This window comes from Pecten maximus, chromosome 2 (assembly GCF_902652985.1).
Source record: "Pecten maximus chromosome 2, xPecMax1.1, whole genome shotgun sequence".
NCBI lineage: Eukaryota > Metazoa > Mollusca > Bivalvia > Pectinida > Pectinidae > Pecten > Pecten maximus.
This window is the reverse complement of record NC_047016.1, coordinates 14645361-14665701: the sequence shown is the minus strand read 5'-3', so window position 1 is coordinate 14665701 and position 20341 is coordinate 14645361. Positions and strand designations below refer to the sequence as shown.

Sequence of the window (20341 nt, the reverse complement as noted above, 5' to 3'; positions counted from 1 at the left end):
AATGGGTCAGACAAGACTCATTTATATCAATTAGGATTGCCTTTCCCCAATGATGTTTCATACTAAACATGGTTGTAATCAATTAAGGCATTAAGGAGGAATTGCATTTTTAAGAAATGTTTAACCTAAGCGCTCCTTTTGCCCAATCTTTTTTTCCCCAGGGGTCAGACCTGTCTCATTAAAAAATATGATTGCCGTCACCTATGTTTCACATCAAATTAGGTTGTAATCCACCAAAAGGTTAGGGAGGATTAGGATTTAACAGCAAATATTCACCAAAGTTCCCCTTTTGGGGCCCTGCCCCTCAGGCCCCGGGGGTCACACTAGCCTCGTTTATATAAAATATGACCACCCTTCCCAAAGGATGTTTCACACCATATTTCGTATTAATCCACCTAAGGGTTAGAGAGAAGTAGGATTTATAGCAAAAATTCACCAAAATTCCCCTTTTGGGGCCCCGCCCCTCTGGCCCTAGGGGTCAAACCAGCCTCATTTATATAAGATATGATTGTCCTCCTCCAATGATGTTTCACACCAAATTTGGTAATAATTCACTATGGGGGTTAGGAGTAGTAGTATTTTAAAGCAAAATTTCATCAAAGTTCCCCTTTTGGGGCCCTGCCCTTCTAGTCCCAGGGGCCACACCAGCCTCATTTATACAAGAGGCCCATGGGCCTTAACGGTCATCTGACAAACACTTACACTTACAGCAGGGACACACCCCTCAATCCAGCATTATTACCATAAATCATTTATCGCAGCCAGTTATGTTTTAGATCAAATTTGGTTTTTATCCATTTAGCTTGTCCAGGAAGAGCAGCATCATAAAGCAAAATTTTAGCCAAGTTCCCATTTTTGGGGCATGCCCCTCTGTGTCCCAATGGGTCAGACAAGACTCATTTATATCAATTAGGATTGCCTTTCCCCAATGATGTTTCATGCTAAATATAGTTGTAATCAATTAAGGCATTAAGGAGGAATTGCATTTTAAAGAAATGTTTAACCTAAGCGCTCCTTTTGCCCCATCTTTTTTTCCCCAGGGGTCAAACCTGTCTCATTAAAAAATATGATTGCCGTCACCTTATATTTCACATCAAATTAGGTTGTAATCCACCAAAAGGTTAGGGAGGATTAGGATTTAACAGAAAATATTCACCAAAGTTCCCCTTTTGGGGCCCTGCCCCTAAGGCCCCAGGGGTCTCACTAGCCTCGTTTATATAAAATATGACCACCCTTCCCAAAGGATGTTTCACACCATATTTCGTATTAATCCACCCAAGGGTTAGAGAGAAGTAGGATTTATAGCAAAAATTCACCAAAGTTCCCCTTTTGGGGCCCCGCCCCTCTGGCCCTAGGGGTCAAACCAGCCTCATTTATATAAAATATGATTGTCCTCCTCCAATGATGTTTCACACCAAATTTGGTAATAATTCACTATGGGGGTTAGGAGGAGTAGTATTGTAAAGCAAAATTTCATCAAAGTTCCCCTTTTGGGGCCCTGCCCTTCTGGCCCCAGGGGCCACACCAGCCTAATTTATATAAAATATGACCACCCTCCCCCAATGATGTTTCACACAATATCTGGTTGAAATCCACCAAAGGGTTAAGGAGGAGTAGGATTTTATAGCAAAATTTCATAAAAGTTCCCCTTTTGGGGCCCTGCCCCTCAGGCCCCAGGGGCCACACCAGCCTCATTTATATAAAATATGACCACCCTCCCCCAATGATGTTTCACACAATATCTGGTTGAAATCCACCAAAGGGTTAAGGAGGAGTAGGATTTTATAGCAAAATTTCATCAAAGTTCCCCATTTGGGGCCCCGCCCCTCAGGCCCCAGGGGTCACACTAGCCTCATTTATATAAAATATGACCGCCCTCCCCAAATGATGTTTCACAACATATCTGGTTGAAATCCACTAAAGGGTTAAGGAGGAGTAGGATTTTATAGCAAAATTTCATCAAAGTTCCCCATTTGGGGCCCCGCCCCTCAGGCCCTAGGGGTCACACCAGCCTCATTTATATAAAATATGATCACCCTCCCCAAATGATGTTTCACACAATATCTGGTTGAAATCCACCAAAGGGTTAAGGAGGAGTAGGATTTTATAGCAAAATTTCATCAAAGTTCCCCTTTTGGGGCCCCGCCCCTCAGGCCCCAGGGGTCACACCAACTTCATTTATATAAAATATGACCGCCCTCCCCCAATGATGTTTCCAACCAAATTTAGTTGTAATCCACCCAAGGGTAAAGGAGGAGTAGGGTTTTTTATAGCAATATTCACCTAAGTTCCCTTTTCGGCGCCCCGCCCTTCTGGCCCCAGGGGTCAGACCAGCCTCATTTATATAAAATATGATTGCCCTCCCCCAATGATGCTTCAAACCAAATTTGGAAGTAATCCACCCAAGCGTTAAGGAGGAGTAGCGTTTTGAAAGAAAAAGTTTACGGACGGCGCACGGCGCACGGCGCACGGCGGACGACGACGGACGAAGCACGATGACTATAGGTCATCCTGACCCTTTGGGTCAGATGACCTAATAAAATATGACCACCCTCCCCCAATGATGTTTCACACCATATCTTGTTGAAATCCACCAAAGGGTAAAGGGGGAGTAGGATTTTATAGCAAATATCCACCAAAGTTCCCTATTTGGGGCCCGGCCCCTCTGGCCCCAGGGGTCAGACCAGCCTCGTTTATATAAAATATGATTGTCCTCCTCCAATGATGTTCCACACCAAATTTTGTAATAATCTACTTTTGGGTTTTGGAGGAGTAGTATTTTAAAGCAAAATTTCATCAAAGTTGCCCTTTTGGGGCCCCGCACCTCTGGCCCCAGGGGTCAAACCAGCCTCATTTATATAAAATATGACCGCCCTCCCCAAATGATGTTTCACAACATATCTGGTTGAAATCCACTCAAGGGTTAAGGAGGAATAGGATTTTATAGCAAAATTTCATCAAAGTTCCCCATTTGGGGCCCCGCCCCTCAGGCCCTAGGGGTCACACCAGCCTCATTTATATAAAATATGACCGCCCTCCCCAAATAATGTTTCACAACATATCTGGTTGAAATCCACTAAAGGGTTAAGGAGGAGTAGGATTTTATAGCAAAATTTCATCAAAGTTCCCCATTTGGGGCCCCGCCCATCAGGCCCCAGGGGTCACACTAGCCTCATTTATATAAAATATGACCGCCCTCCCCAAATGATGTTTCACACAATATCTGGTTGAAATCCACCAAGGGGTTAAGGAGGAGTAGGATTTTATAGCAAAATTTCATCAAAGTTTACAGACGGCGCACGGCGGACGGCGCACGGCGCACTGCGGACGAGGACAGACGAAGCACGATGACTATAGGTCATCCTGACCCTTTGGGTCAGATGACCTAAAAATCTCCTCATCCTAAATGATGTCAATACCTATGTTTTAATATGTTCATACAACAATTTGTATAAACTGTTGACATGAATAACTACCTCCTCGTCCTTAAACCAGCATAACGTCTCAGCTGTGAGGACAAACCAGAAATCCTTAGACCCTCCTTTCATAAAACTGATGTTGTGGAGGGTTAGCCAGCCTTTACGAATAACCTGAAACAACACAAACATACCGCATTAAGTACAAGATTAATGATAAGTCAATATGTATATTTTGTGATTTTGGGGAAAAGCCAATACATACAATTTCACTGTCCTGTAATTAACTTGCCCCCTACTTTGTCAGACACACTGTCCTGTAATAAACGCCACCCCCCCCCCCCCCCCCCCCTCCCCTCCCACCCCTTTGTCATAGACTAAGTGATGAACCCCTTGGCTTATTGCAGGATAAATATAAACATGGCACTGTTTTCATTCTTAAAGCTGAAGAAATCAACGGAATACCTTTTCAGTTGTTTCGACTGATAAATTATACGTACATATGTAAACTTCATTATCTACAACAATAGGTTTCAGAAGATGGTAAAGTACAGGTGCATATTCTGAAGGAGATGCAATTTAATACTATAAATATGGAATGGCTGATTATACAATTTAATACTATAAATATGGAATGGCTGATTATACAATTTGATACTATAAATAAGGAATGGCTGATTATACAATTTAATACTATAAATAAGGAATGGCTGATTATACAATTTAATACTATAAATATGGAATGGCTGATTATAAAATTTAATACTATAAATATGGAATGGCTGATTATAATCTATCACCTGATTCCCAACTTTTTTTCTCTGGGTATTCTCCGTTTTGTTTTGGGCACTGAAATGAGAAAAGTTACAAGTGATGAATTTCCTGACATAAATACAATGAGTCTTTATAAGGTCAATCTTATAACTCAATTAATACAGTCAGGTCATTAATTCAAGAAGGAAGAAAGTAACAAGAGGCCAAAGGGCCTTAACGGTCATCTGACTCTAAATTAAAGAACATTATACTATTGTAGTATGTATTCTCTGTAGCAGGTATAGTGGCACTGTTGGCCATGATGGCTATTTTGGAATTTGGATAAACACGAAAAATAGCACTTGATCAAGACTATCTCAGGATCATTTCTGGTAAGTAAGAGCTGAATCCCACTGGTGGAATTTGAAAAAAAGTTTGAAATAGGTGTTGTTCAGGAAAACCATGATTGCGCAATCATGTTACAAAATGGCTGCCGTGGCAGAGGCAAAAAAATAACAACACTTTGTTGGCTCTGCTTCCTTAACATCCTCACCAATTTCAAGCTCAATCGCACCAGTGGAACTGGAGAAGAAGTTTAAAATGTGTTTTTCAAGATGGTTGCCATGGCGGCCATCTTGGATTTCTGACTGACCCATAAATAACAACACTTGGCCAGGATCATCTAAAGATCATTTCTGGTATGTTAGAGCTGAATCCCCCTGGTGGAATTTGAGAAGAAGTTTCAAATAGTTCAGGAAAACCATGATTGCGTAATCATGTTACAAAATGGCCACCTTAGCTGCCATGTCAAAGTTTTAACGATGCCGAAAAATAACAACACTTTGTTGACTATCTTTCCTTAACATCCTCACCAATTTCCAGCTCAATTGCACCATTGGAACTGGAGAAAAAGTTTAAAATGTGTTTTTCAAGATGGTTGCCATGGCGGCCATCTTGGATTACTGACTGACCTGAAAAATAACAACACTTGGTCAGGACCATCTCAGGATCATTTCTGGTAAGTAAGAACTGAATCCCATCGGCGGAATTTGAGAAGAAGTTTCAAATAGGTGTTGTTCAGAAGAACCATGATTGCGTAATCATGTTACAAAATGGCCGACGTGGCTGCCATGTCAAAGTTTTTACAAAGCCAAATCAAAGTACTGAAAGTACTGAAGACACAAACGAAAACAAATTATTTTAACTGCTTTTGTTTAGTGGGGACATGGTCAACTTTGTATGGAACATCACCAATACCTGATTAGGACTAGGACAAAATATTGGCAAGAAAAGAAATTCATATCTACTTTTGATTGCAAGTGCGTCTTGGCAGCTAATTGTCAGAATAGGTACTCGGGTAATCTTATTTGACATCTTCAATGGGTTAATGTATACGTAGTTGTAGATGTAATATGAAGGTCCTAGATTACCTGTAAAATTAATGAGGCCTTTCTTTTCAAACTTTTGAGGATCCCATGCCTATAAGCGCTTCACAAATTATCATTATCATTAGCATTTGAAAAAATATTTATACATTTGATGTAGCGCCCCATCTAGCTACCAGCTTTTAGATAAGAGAGAGCTCAGGTTAAAAACATTTGTGTGATTGTTTTAGGATTTTATCGTGTGTGTGAGCCCTGGTTTGAATGATGTCATGTCAAGGTTTTGAATGATATTTTGTGGCAGATTGTTCTATCCCTTCAGTTCCTTCTGTAAAATAGCGATAACAAACTTCAATTGTCAAAATACAATATGGCTGCCTGTCGGCCATGTTGTTTTCCAATTAGTCTCAAAATGCAATATCCATAACTAGGCACCGAGGGGAACCTACTTATGAAATTTGAAAAAGATCCCGTCAACACTTTCTGAGAAATAGTGATAACAAACTTCAATTGACAAAATCCAAGATGGCTGCCTGTCGGCCTTATTGTTTTCCGATTGGTCTCAAAATGCAATATGCATAACTAATGTTAGCACCAAGAGGAACCTACATATGAAATTTGAGAAAGATCAATTCAGTGCTTTCTGAGAAATAGCAATAACAAACTTCAATTGTCAAAACCTAAGATGGCTGTCTGTCGGCCATATTGTTTTCCGATTGGTCTCAAAATGCAATATGCATAACTAGAAACCAAGAGAAACCTATGAAATTTTAGAAGATCCCTTCAGTACTTTGAGAAATAGCGATAACAAGAATTGTTTACGGATGGAGGGACGGACGGACCACTGACGCAGGGCGATTTGATTGATGAATAGCCCACCATCTGATGATGGTGGGTTAAAAACACCTGGGTCTGATAAACAGACTCTGGAGGCGTAGAATGCGGATGTAGACAGGGCAGGGTATACCATCACGACGGGCACATTAAACTAAGCACTATATTCAAAACTTAGAATTACATGCTCATATCAGCTCAGACTTGAGACAGTTTCTTAATCGCTCATTAGAGTGAACACGATTTTCATATAGCACTCTACGTTATATGTTTACACTCCATACTGTGTAACTACAAATAATCTATACAACAAAAACACATTCATTCACATGTACAGTTCAAATCAATTTGAAGTGGAATTTTGTTTTTCACTTATGTACATTGCATCAAATATTCTCCGCAATAGTATATGTACCATATACATAACTGTAACTGCATGATACATATATATATGTATGTATGGTATATATATCATGTTAATTAATGTTAGTGAGATGTGAATGTAGCTATATGTATTGATATCATCGATTTCAAAATCAGAGGGTTTTTTTTAATCTGCAGCATCTGTCAGATGAAAATGTAGTTCGAATGCCCAAACTGGATGAACTGTAAATGTAGTAGCATTCTTCAAAGTCCATTATGAATGCTTTTCATACAAATGTATTTCTTTCAATTGTTCATGTGTTTAAATTATTAGAACACTGAAGTAATTTTTATTTTCATAAAAATGGAAGTACTGCCTATCTTTAAAACTAAATTGGATATTGACAAGATAAATTTGCCAAAATGTTAAAAATCAAACCTTATTAAGTAGAATCTAAACAGTTGTAAATGGCTAAGCCCACTATTCTTAACAACAAAATTACTTATTTTGATTCTCTGTCAAATATAATCAGGTTACTTGAAGACTTTGTCAGAAAAGTTAACACATATATACATTATTAATAGTTGCTTTAATTAAATTAATCTGAATTTGAACATTAAACCGACTTAACAATTTAAATGAAAAAAATTTGTTTTCACCATTTACCATAATTGACAAGAAGAAAATAATTATTTAACTCAACCTATGATATAGTATGTAACAGCCATCAAGACAATACTATTATCTTTAGTTATTTCACAATAGGATATATGCACAACACAAAAAAGTTTTACAAATTTTTGTTGTTTAGAAGAATAATGAACTTAGTATTTTTTGCTGTTCTTCTCAAATAATATGTACTAGTGTTGTAAAGAAAAAAAAGATTAAATAATAATAATAAATCTAAGTTATAATAAATTATTTGCATTGATTTATCAATACTTTACTGTGCATTAGTTTAAAGGTTAATTTAATTCAGAAGCTGAAATGATTTAAGACAGAAAAAAAAAGCAGATGTAGGAATATAACATTTCCACTGCCTTTAAATATCTCTGGTTAAATTTAGCAATCAGTACATTTCCATGAAAAATGGTGTTTTCTAAAGAGTTACTGCCCTTTAACCGTCCCTGAAGCGTTCAAAACTCCACCAAACATAATAAAGGTCTATGTAGATGTACATCGTAGACCCCTTTCTTTTTTATAATATGCTTCGACTGTTATGTAATATTTCAAATGATAATGATAGATCATTTTCTATTTTTTTTTTAAACCATCACGAATATTAGAAAAAAAGAATCAGTCGCTATAATTAGAGATGAAATTTTCAGTGACGTCTACATCTGCATGCAGACAGCCACGTTAATGCGGTATGTGTTCTGTAAACGAAAAACTTCATGTGCATAACGTAGGATATAATCAATAGATGCGAAGTCAATAATAATATTCACAAGTCCATTTGACATTTCGAAACCCTATTCAGTGAGAATTTATTTAACTTTTTATTTGCAAACATGCGTATGGTACTCGACTGCCGTTGTTGTGATATTGTCATGATGAATAGACAACTTTTTTTCTTTCGTAAAAAAACATCTAGGCCTATATAATCTAACCATCTGCAGACTTCATCAATCACATGCAAGTTAATATTTCAGTGAGAAAATGACATTCAAAGTTGGGTTTGATCACCTACTCTTTCTTTTATTATTGTTTACATTACTGAAAGATGGCGGACAAAATCGGATGCTGGATGAGTGATTTTTCAATGTACAAAATAACACATCGATGTCGATGATGAAAATTCAGCGTGATGTTAGTAGATTTTTCTTCCGGGTCATAGGTAAGCAGCAATATGGCGCCAGCGAAAAGTCGATTGTATCATTCCGCGTGAAATCTAATGCGTTCAACGCGGAAAAATATTCTTACGTATCATCGACAGAACATACTTAAATTAAATACTTTGAAAACTATCTATTTGTGAGGTTCTGTTGTTTTGTCATATATCTAACGAAACTGCAGTGTTGCATTTGACTCCGTAAGTCACGGGACTATTTTTTTTTTGCGATAGAATATGATTGTGAAGTGGCAGTGGAAGTTGTGTCAGAGCGAACGAAAATGCCAAAAAAAAAAACCACATTGTCCTGTCAGCTTCTAAAATACAACAAAACAAAAGGTGATTTTTTTTAATAGCTGAACTTCACTGTATGTCATTTTTTATCGTGAAGTTAAACAAATATTTACTGCATAACATTACGGAGTTACTGTAAAGCAACGTTTAGATTGGCCAACAGCAGTATCCGCCAGAGCCCTCAAAAGCGCTGACATAGACTCAAACTTACGTTTGTGTCTACGTTTGTGTCAACAAAACAAAAGGTAATTTTTTTATAGCTGAACTTTACTATATGTCATTTTTTATCGTGAATATTTACGATATTTACAAATATTTACTGCATAGCATTACGCAGTTACTGTAAAGCAACGGTTAGATTGGCCAAGGCAGTATCCGCCAGAGGGCATCGTAGATTTTGTCAGCTACACCTCAAAAGCGCTGACATAGAATCAAACTTACGTTTGTGTCAAAAATAACAACACTTTGGTGACTATCTTTCCTTAACATCCTCACCAGTTTCCAGCTCAATTGCACCATTGGAACTGGAGAAAAAGTTTAAAATGTGTTTTTCAAGATGGTTGCCATGGCGGCCATCTTGGATTTCTGACTGACCTGAAAAATAACAACACTTGGTCAGGACCATCTCAGGATCATTTTTGGTAAGTAAGAACTGAATCCCACTGGTGGAATTTGAGAAGAAGTTTCAAATAGGTGTTGTTCAGAAGAACCGTGATTGCGCAATCATGTTACAAAATGGCCGACGTGGCTGCCATGTCAAAGTTTTTACGAAGCCGAAAAATAACAACACTTTGTTGGCTCTCCCTCCTTAACATCCTCAACAATTTCCAACTCAATGGCACCAGTGGAACTGGAGAAGAAGTTTAAAATGTGTTTTTCAAGATGGTTGCCATGGCGGCCATCTTGAATATCTGACCGACCTGAAAAATAACAAGAGGCCCAGGGGCCTTAACGGTCATCTGACTCTAAATTAAAACCCTTATATTATTGTAGTATGCATTCTCTGTAGCAAGTATATAGTGGCACTGTTGGCTATGGTGGCCATCTTGGATATCTGACCGACCCAATAAATAATAACACTTGGTCTGGACCATCTAAGGATCATTTCTGGTAAGTTAGAGCTGAATCCCACCAGTGGAATTTGAGAAGAAGTTTGAAATAGGTGTTGTTCAGGAAAACCATGATTGCGCAATCATGTTACAAAATGGCCGCCATTGCTGCCATGCCAAAGTTTTTACAAGGCCGAAAAAATAGCAACACTTTGTTGGCACTCCTTCCTTAACATCCTCACCAATTTCAAGCTCAATGGCACCAGTGGAACAGGAGAAGAAGTTTAAAATGTGTTTTTTATGATGGCGGATATGGCGGCCATCTTGCATTTCAGACCAATCTAAAAAATAACAACACTTGGTCGTGATCATCTCAGGAACATTTCAGGCAAGTTTCAGCCCAACAGCACTGGTGGAACTTGAGAAGAAGTTTAAAATGTGTTTTCAAAATGGCGGCTATGGGGGCCATCTGTGATTTCGGACCGACCCGAAAAATAACAACACTTGGTCGGGATCATATCAGGATCATTTCAGGCAAGTTTCAGCTCAATAGCACTGGTGGAACTTGAGAAGAAGTTTAAAATGTGTTTTTCAAGATGGCGCCTATGGCGGCCATCTTGGATTTCGGACCGACCCGAAAAATAACAACACTTGGTCATGATCATATCAGGATCATTTCAGGCAAGTTTCAGCTCAATAGCACTGGTGGAACCTGAGAAGAAGTTTAAAATGTGTTTTCAAAATGGCAGCTATGGCGGCCATCTTGGATTTCGGACCGACCCGAAAAATAACAACACTTGGTCGGGATCATATCAGGATCATTTCCGGCAAGTTTCAGCTCAATAGCACTTGTGGAACTTGAGAAGAAGTTTAAAATATGTTTTTCAAGATGGCGGCTATGGCGGCCATCTTGGATTTCGGACGGACCCGAAAAATAACAACACTTGGTCGGGATCATATCAGGATCATTTCAGGCCAGTTTCAGCTCAATAGCACTCGTGGAACCTGAAAAGAAGTTTAAAATGTGTTTTTCAAGATGGCGGCTATGGCGGCCATCTTGGATTTTGGACCGACCCGAAAAATAACAACACTTGGTCGGGATCATCTCAGGATCATTTCAGGCAAGTTTCAGCTCAATAGCACTGGTGGAACTTGAGAAGAAGTTTAAAATGTGTTTTCAAAATGGCGGCTATGGCGGCCATCTTGGATTTCGGACTGACCCGAAAAATAACAACACTTGGTCAGGACCATCTCAGGATCATTTCAGGCAAGTTTCAGCTTAATCCCACTGGTGGAACTTGAGAAGAAGATTGAAATGTGAAAAGTTTACGGACGGCGGACGGCGGACGACGACGGACGAAGCATGATGGCTATAGGTCATCCTTACCCTTTGGGTCAGATGACCTAACAACACTTGGTCGGGATCATCTCAGCATCATTTCAGGCAAGTTTCAGCTCAATAGCACTGGTGGAACTCGAGAAGAAGTTTCAAATGTGTTTTCAAAATGGCGGCTGTGGCGGCCATCTTGGATTTCAGACTGACCCGAAAAATAACAACACTTGGTCGGGACCATCCCAGCATCATTTCAGGCAAGTTTCAGCTCAATCCCAGTGGTGGAACTTGAGAAGAAGTTTGAAATGTGAAAAGTTTACGCACGGCGGACGGCGCACGACGACGGACGAAACATGATGACTATAGGTCATCCTGACCCTTTGGGTCAGATGACCTAAAAAGGCCTCCAGCCAACAATGGAAAGGGTTCCTTGCTACAATGACTATGTTAGAACAAGTAGCTGAATATTTGATATTACATAACCATTTAGAAATTGCATTTGTTTAATTAACTGGCCCATACTTAGCAAATCCAATAAAATCTTCATGGTTAGTGTTCATGTATGCTAGCTGACACTCCACCAGCAGCTGAAGCTGGTCCTTAACCTTCTGTTCACATTCACGTATTCGTGTGTTCACTACCCTCTCCACCTCCTCACGAAGTCGAGGGTAACGACCCATCTGAAAAAAGGCAATATGAATAAAGATTAAGCTCAATAAGTGGTTTAGATCACAGGCGCTTGCATAGAATATGTGATTTTCATTTTTTTTTATTTGACAGTGGTATGTGTAATCTGTTAAGTACAAGGCCGGAAACTCCGCCACGAGCGAAACGGCAGACCACTACACTTCAATCGACTAAAAAACACTTTTATTCAAACTGACACGGCGCACACTATATGCGACCGTCATCAGAAAACATTCATCTTTAACCTACCGTGCCACTCAATACGAATTGTTACATCCAAAACACAATAATCCGTGAAAACATCGCCGTGTCAGTTTGAATAAAAAGTGTTTTTTAGTCGATTGAAGTGTAGTGGTCTGCCGTTTCGCTCGTGGCGGAGTTTCCGGCCTTCTGTATTACACAGTACACATACCACTGGTATCATTTTTTTTTTCTAATTTTCTATGCAAGCGCCTGTGGTTTAGATGTGTCATGATGATTTGTCCAGGGTTTAGCTCAGTGAGTGGTGGAGATAAGTACAAACAAATCTGACTTACCTGTTGTGTGTTGCGCCTGACAACTGAGGTGAGCTCGGTTACCACCAAATCCACACACTTGATTGAGGGGCCAATGAGCTTCTGTATTTGACCTTTAACAATAGCCTCAAAGGCCATGTCTGGTGTAAATAAGCCAGTTCTGAAAACATCAAGTGGATTGTTAAATAAACAGTTCACGAAAATTTAATCAGAAAGTGAAGGTTAATAAAAATATCTGATTTTAAGCTTTCTGTGACGGTTCAATCAGAAAACATTTTTGCTATTGCTATATTTTGTAGGTGAATTGAAGAAGCAATATCCATACATTTATACAATTATCCTCTAAACACATTCATGAGAAATAAAAGAACCCTTGTAATAAGTGAAAAATTCCCATGAAAATCAGTTTGAAGTTGGTTCCAAGATTCTTACACTCAGAATATCTAGGATCAGACTGGTTACTTACCTGATGGCATGGATATTTCTGATGGCGATACTGATTTCTCTCCTCAATTCTCGCTCATCAAATTCCATCTTTAAAGGGAAAATAGGTGTTAATCTTGTGTGTTTCATTCCGCTCTAATATAACACAAATACCACACACACTATGGCCTACAGCGACCACAGAACCAAATCAAAAATAGATTGTCATCAGGGCCTACTGATTGGATATTTAGGTGAGAGAAGTTTCCAAAGTTTTATGTTTGGGCAGGGCAATACATGTAGATGTAAAATATGTAGAAAAAAAAGTTGTTTTTTTCTAGCCTGATTTTGTCAGGGAGTGTTAACTAAGTGTGTATTTTGTTGTGAATTTTTGCTGCTGAATTCAAAACAAGATGGTGGCCCCCATATAAAAAAAGTTCAAATTGGTTGAATTTTTAATCATTCTATTTACAGGTTTCCGAGATGACATTCTTCAAAATTATGCCTACTGGAACAGTGTTGAAAACTCCATTTAATCAGTACAGTGTATGGGAAATCATTTGGTTCTGTGGTTCCTATAGAAGTGTTGCGTTCACTAGATTCCTTAGAAACAGGTGATTGTAATACCAATACCATACATACTATGGCCTACAGAAGTGCTGTGTTGCTGGATTCCTTAGTTACAGGTGATTGGAATACCAATACCACACACACTATGGCCTACAGAAGTGCTGTGTTGCTGGATTCCTTAGTTACAGGTGATTATAATACCAATACCACACACACTATGGCCTACAGAAGTGCTGTGTTGCTGGATTCCTTAGAAACAGGTGATTGTAATACCAATACCACACACACTATGGCCTACAGAAGTGTTGTGTTGCTGGATTCCTTAGAAACAGGTGATTGTAATACCAATACCACACACACTATGGCCTACAGAAGTGCTGTGCTGCTGGATTCCTTAGTTACAGTTGAACTCTTCTATCAGCACCTATTAATTGAGGGTGAAGGTCGGTCTTCATACATACCTTGACTAACTCAAATGGAAATCTTTCATGAAATATGCGGTTGATTTTGGCTCCCCCTGACAACTCTCTGGTGTTTATTACTGACCCGGATCCTTCTATACTCTTCTCAAAGTCTACATTGAACTGTTGACAAATTCTGTAATATAATGAATCCACTGATAGTAATGAACATTTAAAGTCATTTGTCAAATAATCATCAACATTCAAAGTCAACTACACACTTGCAAAATTATTATACATATCAATTCAATTACATTCAAAATCAATTTACCTTTACAGTCTTGTATATTAACTAAACTTTGTTTATTATTATAATATCCCAGAAATAAAACATAAATAAGAATGTTATTAGATTTTATTATAAACCTACTGCATCATGGCCTTTGTCTTCCGAGATGGGTCATCAGGCCGAAAGTTTTTGAATTCTTGAACTTCCTTTTCCATGGATAGTAACTGTGACTGAAGTCTGTTCCTTAGAGCTGGTAGAGAATCTCGGATGTGATTTGTTAACTGTTCATTAAGTACTTTCTGTAAGTATGGTGTACCCATACGATCTGCCATATGTCTGTAGAACACAGAGAATAGTTCTTACATTACCTCATCTACTTTATACAATACCTACTTGTCATGTTATATAATTACTGTTAGTTAATTCTGCTGACAATCTTTCATTAGAACAACTAAATGTGGAAAAGTGATTTCTTAAAACATTTAAAAATAGTAAAATCTTACCTAACTTTAATACTTAGTATTCTGATTGTATTATCATTTTTCTGTGTACTAAATGTTGCATTCCATTATTCTGCATTTCTTGGTATATTTTGTGAAGAAGTCACAACAGTACTGTTAATTAGTAAAAGCAGTCGTACCTGTAAGCTGGATGACTAAGGAAAAATTTGCGTTCAGAAGCCATGGCCGCTCGTATGTCCTTCCTGCCTTCTATATCTTTCTGGCTCCTGTTCACCACTCCGACGTAACCTGTAGACAGAAAATTCACCCAATAAAACTGTATATTGTCTAAACTTTACGAACAAAGGCTACTGAAAACAACAGTAATCAGCAAACAGCCATACCAGTACTTAGGACTGTTTATACTGAAAATATTAAAACTAATTTTGAAATGAATTTTTCAGGCATTATCAGTTTTACCTCGCCGTAGTGGTAATGTACGGTTTTCCAAGATGTCACGGGCGTCTGTCCCTTCGTCCATTAAATCCAGTTTGGTGATAACACCTATGGTCCGTGTACCTATAAATAGATAACACTAACAGTAAGTTCAGGGATTTTAACTGGCATCTATTTCTCTTTTTACAATCTATACATGAAACATTTCTGTTCCTCAACACTCAGTCTTGTTTTTTCTTATTCACTGCCTGTTTTACTGAACATTGAAATAATTTACCTTATCATTTTCCCACAGATATGACTTGTAATGAATATATAGAGGATATTGAACGGTTTCCCGTTTAATATAACATATATTTCACGAGTATGACAGAGTATCAATATTTTCACGAGTGCGAAGTGCAAGTGGAAAATATCGAAATATTTTGTCATATGAGTTGGTCAAAAACGAAAAACTTATATTTTCACTGCAAAATCTTATATTTTCACTCGCTGCAGTGAAAATATACGTTTCATTAGTTTGATAAATTTCTATATTTCACTGACAAAAATGCAATAAACATTAATATTACATAAGATTCTAACAAATTTTCAATATATATTAATACTTCTGATCAATATATGATAATACATGACTGTAGTTAACACTTAATAACAGACAGTATGTAAAACAAGGAAATTATTTATACCTTGAGGATCAACCTCCTTAGCAATTTTCAGGGCGTCCGAGTTGGCAAGGTCAGTGTTAGCTGGAGACACAGCTAAGATGAGACATGTTTCCTTGGTGATGAACTCCATGAGCATGTTACGGATTTGGGCCTCAATGTCCTGGGGCTGATCCCCCACAGCAACCTTGGTCATGCCTGGCAAATCTATCAAAGTCAGGTTCAGCACTGAAACACAAACAAAATTCATGTTTACATGACAGAATATATTGATTACTGTCCAACAGACACTTGTCTATATCTGGATTACTGTCCAACAGACATTGTAACATCTACCTGGATTACTGTCTAACAGACACTGTAACATCTACCTGGTTTACTGTCCAACAGACATTGTAACATCTACCTGGATTACTGTCTAACAGACATTGTAACATCTACCTGGATTACTGTCCAACAGACACTGTAACATCTACCTGGATTACTGTCCAACAGACACTGTAACATCTACCTGGATTACTGTCCAACAGACATTGTAACATCTAACTGGATTACTGTCTAACAGACATTGTAACATCTACCTGGATTACTGTCCAACAGACATTGTAACATCTACCTGGATTACTGTCTAACAGACACTGTAACATCTACCTGGTTTACTGTCCAACAGACATTGTAACATCTACCTGGATTACTGTCTAACAGACATTGTAACATCTACCTGGATTACTGTCCAACAGACACTGTAACATCTACCTGGATTACTGTCCAACAGACACTGTAACATCTACCTGGATTACTGTCCAACAGACATTGTAACATCTACCTGGATTACTGTCTAACAGACATTGTAACATCTACCTGGATTACTGTCCAACAGACATTGTAACATCTACCTGGATTACTGTCTAACAGACACTGTAACATCTAACTGGATTACTGTCCAACAGACACTGTAACATCTACCTGGATTACTGTCTAACAGACACTGTAACATCTACCTGGATTACTGTCTAACAGACATTGTAACATCTACCTGGATTACTGTCTAACAGACATTGTAACATCTACCTGGATTACTGTCTAACAGACACTGTAACATCTACCTGGATTACTGTATAACAGACATTGTAACATCTAACTGGATTACTGTCTAACAGACACTGTAACATCTACCTGGATTACTGTCTAACAGACACGGTAACATCTACCTGGATTACTGTCTAACAGACACTGTAACATCTACCTGGATTACTGTCCAACAGACACTGTAACATCTACCAGGATTACTGTCCAACAGACATTGTAACATCTACCTGGATTACTGTCCAACAGACATTGTAACATCTACCTGGATTACTGTCCAACAGACACTGTAACATCTACCTGGATTACTGTCCAACAGACATTGTAACATCTACCTGGATTACTGTCCAACAGACATTGTAACATCTACCTGGATTACTGTCCAACAGACATTGTAACATCTACCTGGATTACTGTCCAACAGACATTGTAACATCTACCTGGATTACTGTCTAACAGACACTGTAACATCGATCTGGATTACTGTCCAACAGACATTGTAACATCTACCTGGATTACTATCCAACAGACACTGTAACATCTACCTGGATTACTGTCCAACAGACACTGTAACATCTACCTTGATTACTGTCTAACAGACACTGTGACATCTACCTGGATTACTGTCCAACAGACATTGTAACATCTACCTGGATTACTGTCCAACAGACACTGTAACATCTACCTGGATTGCTGTCCAACAGACATTGTAACATCTACCTGGATTACTGTCCAACAGACACTGTAACATCTACCTGGATTACTGTCCAACAGACATTGTAACATCTACCTGGATTACTGTCCCAGAGACACTGTAACATCTACCAGGATTACTGTCCAACAGACAAATTGTAACATCTACCTGGATTACTGTCTAACAGACACTGTAACATCTACCTGGATTACTGTCTAACAGACATTGTAACATCTACCTGGATTACTGTCCAACAGACATTGTAACATCTACCTGGATTACTGTCTAACAGACATTGTAACATCTACCTGGATTACTGTCCAACAGACACTGTAACATCTACCTGGATTACTGTCCAACAGACATTGTAACATCTACCTGGATTACTGTCCAACAGACACTGTAACATCTACCTGGATTACTGTCCAACAGACAGTGTAACATCTACCTTGATTACTGTCTAACAGACACTGTAACATCTACCTGGATTACTGTCCAACAGACACTGTAACATCTACCTTGATTACTGTCTAACAGACACTGTAACATCTACCTGGATTACTGTCTAACAGACACTGTAACATCTACCTGGATTACTGTCCAACAGACATTGTAACATCTACCTGTATTACTGTCCAACAGACATTGTAACATCTACCTGGATTACTGTCCAACAGACCAGTACAAATGTACAACTTTAATTCATCATTTTCATGCTTCATCTTGAATCAAGTTTGCAGTAAAGAAATCAAAACTTAGCATTAAAAGCGATATATATGTATACTTCCCAAGGTAGCGAGACTTGCCCCTGGAAGCAAACCTGTCCCTGTTAGCCAGACCTAGGCCCCCAAAATCTAAACCAGTCCCTGCTGGCCAGAACTGATCCCGTAAGCCAGACCTGCCCCTTGTAGCCAGACCTGTCCCTGGTAGTGAGACCTGTCCCTAGAAGCGATAACTGCCCCTGATAGTGATCTTTTGTACTGTTTAGGGGCAGACCCTAGTAGTTCCCTCCCAGTTTGATGTTTTCTGTTGAAGAAATTAAACCCTTGGATACTGAGTGTGTGTGAAACCCAGAGGTCACTGGAGTGATAGGCTCCTCTCAGTTATACTTACCATTTGGAGAGTAGACTCTCAGGTTGATGGGGACATTGGAGATGCCTTTGTTTGAACCAGTCATCCTATCTGTTTCAGCCTCAATCTCTTTCCTAACCATATCAAAATCTGACAATGGTTTTCCTTTAAGGTGCAAGAACTCTGCATATTCTGTAAAACGTGAATAAAAATTCTAGTGAAAATAATGTTGTAATTTACATCTGTTTCATTTAAACTTGAAACATTCATATTAAATTCAGTTAAAATGACCATGATATACAGGTTTATCTGTTGCTGTTAAGCCAGTTGTCCCTATCTGCAGACTTGAAGTGCTAGCTAGCCACTCACCTGTTTTGCCATTGATAAGCTGTAGAACCAAGGGTCGCCTAGTAACAATACCATTTCCTCTTGGCAGAAAGTCTCTGTAAAGAAAAAAGTCTTTGTTTAACATTTTGTATTATTGATAAAGTTAAATGTTTCCAGTTCTGATCTTAGCACTAGTTATACTAATTAACCTTGTGCAATCTTGCTAAATTTAACATAATGATCTGTATAATCACTACTCACCATGAAAAATATCAATTCGTTATAACTGACTAAGATGTTACTATCATCTTAAGCCCATGTCACACATGTGTTTTATAACGAGGCTTCACATTCTCAGATATAACTACAGTAATTAAGTTAAACTTAAGTACATTACTTTGTAAGTTAAAGAAGGTTTTAACTATGACCAAAAATGAATAATGAAGTAGCTACATGAAGTCAAGTAAAGAAGGTTAAATTACATTAAGGTACGCCAAATTGAGGGGTTAAAGTAAACTTGGTTAAACTCTGTTAAATTATGCTCAACTGAACTAAAGAATACTTTACTAGATGGAAGTATATGTTAAAGTATGAGGAAGTATAACTGAAGTACATTGAAGTGTTCAAAAGTTTTTTTTTAAGTCAATTAAGGTACATTAAATTATGCCGAAGTGGGTTATTTTTAAGTACATTTAGCTATTTTAGACATGTATTAACCTCTAGATTTCAGTAGGGCTATAGCAATATTATATATATAGATCTATATGACGTTTCGTAGGGTGTATATTTCAGATGTGGTGCACGAACCACCACAAAGCTATGAACTGTACAGCAGCTAGCTTTTCTGCACCAACAATGACACATCATGTATCCTAACTTCCGTGATTAGAAGGGATCAATTCACAGCCACATCTCCTCCATGGGAAAAGATAGATTGGGCTTATTTTCACACAGTAAAATCTTCCACGCTTAATCCATATTAACTAATGTTATACAAATAAATCTCAATTTGTAGCATTTATTTCCTCCCTAAATTCCGAGAAAGTTTTCACAAAATGCTGCTAATGATTCTTTCAGGTTTGAGATTAGAATGTATACAGCCATTATAGGAATTCATACTAATACTGGATTAGGACAGAGAAGCTGGTCTATAGCTAAAGGATACACAACACAGATGTATCATACTAATACTGGATTAGGTCAGAGAAGCTGGTCTATATAGCTAGAGGATACACAACACAGATGTATCATACTAATACTGGATTAGGACAGAGAAGCTGGTCTATAGCTAAAGGATACACAACACAGATGTATCATACTAATACTGGATTAGGTACGAGAAGCTGGTCTATAGCTAAAGGATACACAACACAGATGTATCATACTAATACTGGATTAGGTCAGAGAAGCTGGTCTATAGCTAGAGGATACACAACACAGATGTATCATACTAATACTGGA

General features: G+C 38.3%; 1 protein-coding gene across 22 annotated transcripts in view; it reads right to left on the bottom strand.

Annotated features, from left to right (window-relative positions):
• The window catches only part of LOC117318767 (dynamin-1-like), a 63117-nt gene that overhangs the window by 29281 nt on the left and 13495 nt on the right, over positions 1 to 20341 (bottom strand). For all 22 annotated transcript variants that reach the window (XR_004530450.1, XR_004530451.1, XR_004530452.1 and 19 more), the window contains exons 2-13: positions 18923 to 18996; positions 18596 to 18745; positions 15727 to 15930; positions 15062 to 15160; positions 14782 to 14890; positions 14283 to 14477; positions 13913 to 14048; positions 12925 to 12992; positions 12480 to 12618; positions 11779 to 11936; positions 4217 to 4265; positions 3477 to 3590 (exon numbers count right to left, since the gene is read on the bottom strand). Coding sequence is in view for 11 of the 22 variants with exons in the window: in XM_033873775.1 (XP_033729666.1) it covers positions 3477 to 3590; positions 4217 to 4265; positions 11779 to 11936; positions 12480 to 12618; positions 12925 to 12992; positions 13913 to 14048; positions 14283 to 14477; positions 14782 to 14890; positions 15062 to 15160; positions 15727 to 15930; positions 18596 to 18745; positions 18923 to 18996 (1495 nt within the window). In the remaining 11 variants the exon portion in view is untranslated. The remainder of the gene's footprint in view (positions 1 to 3476; positions 3591 to 4216; positions 4266 to 11778; positions 11937 to 12479; positions 12619 to 12924; positions 12993 to 13912; positions 14049 to 14282; positions 14478 to 14781; positions 14891 to 15061; positions 15161 to 15726; positions 15931 to 18595; positions 18746 to 18922; positions 18997 to 20341) is intronic.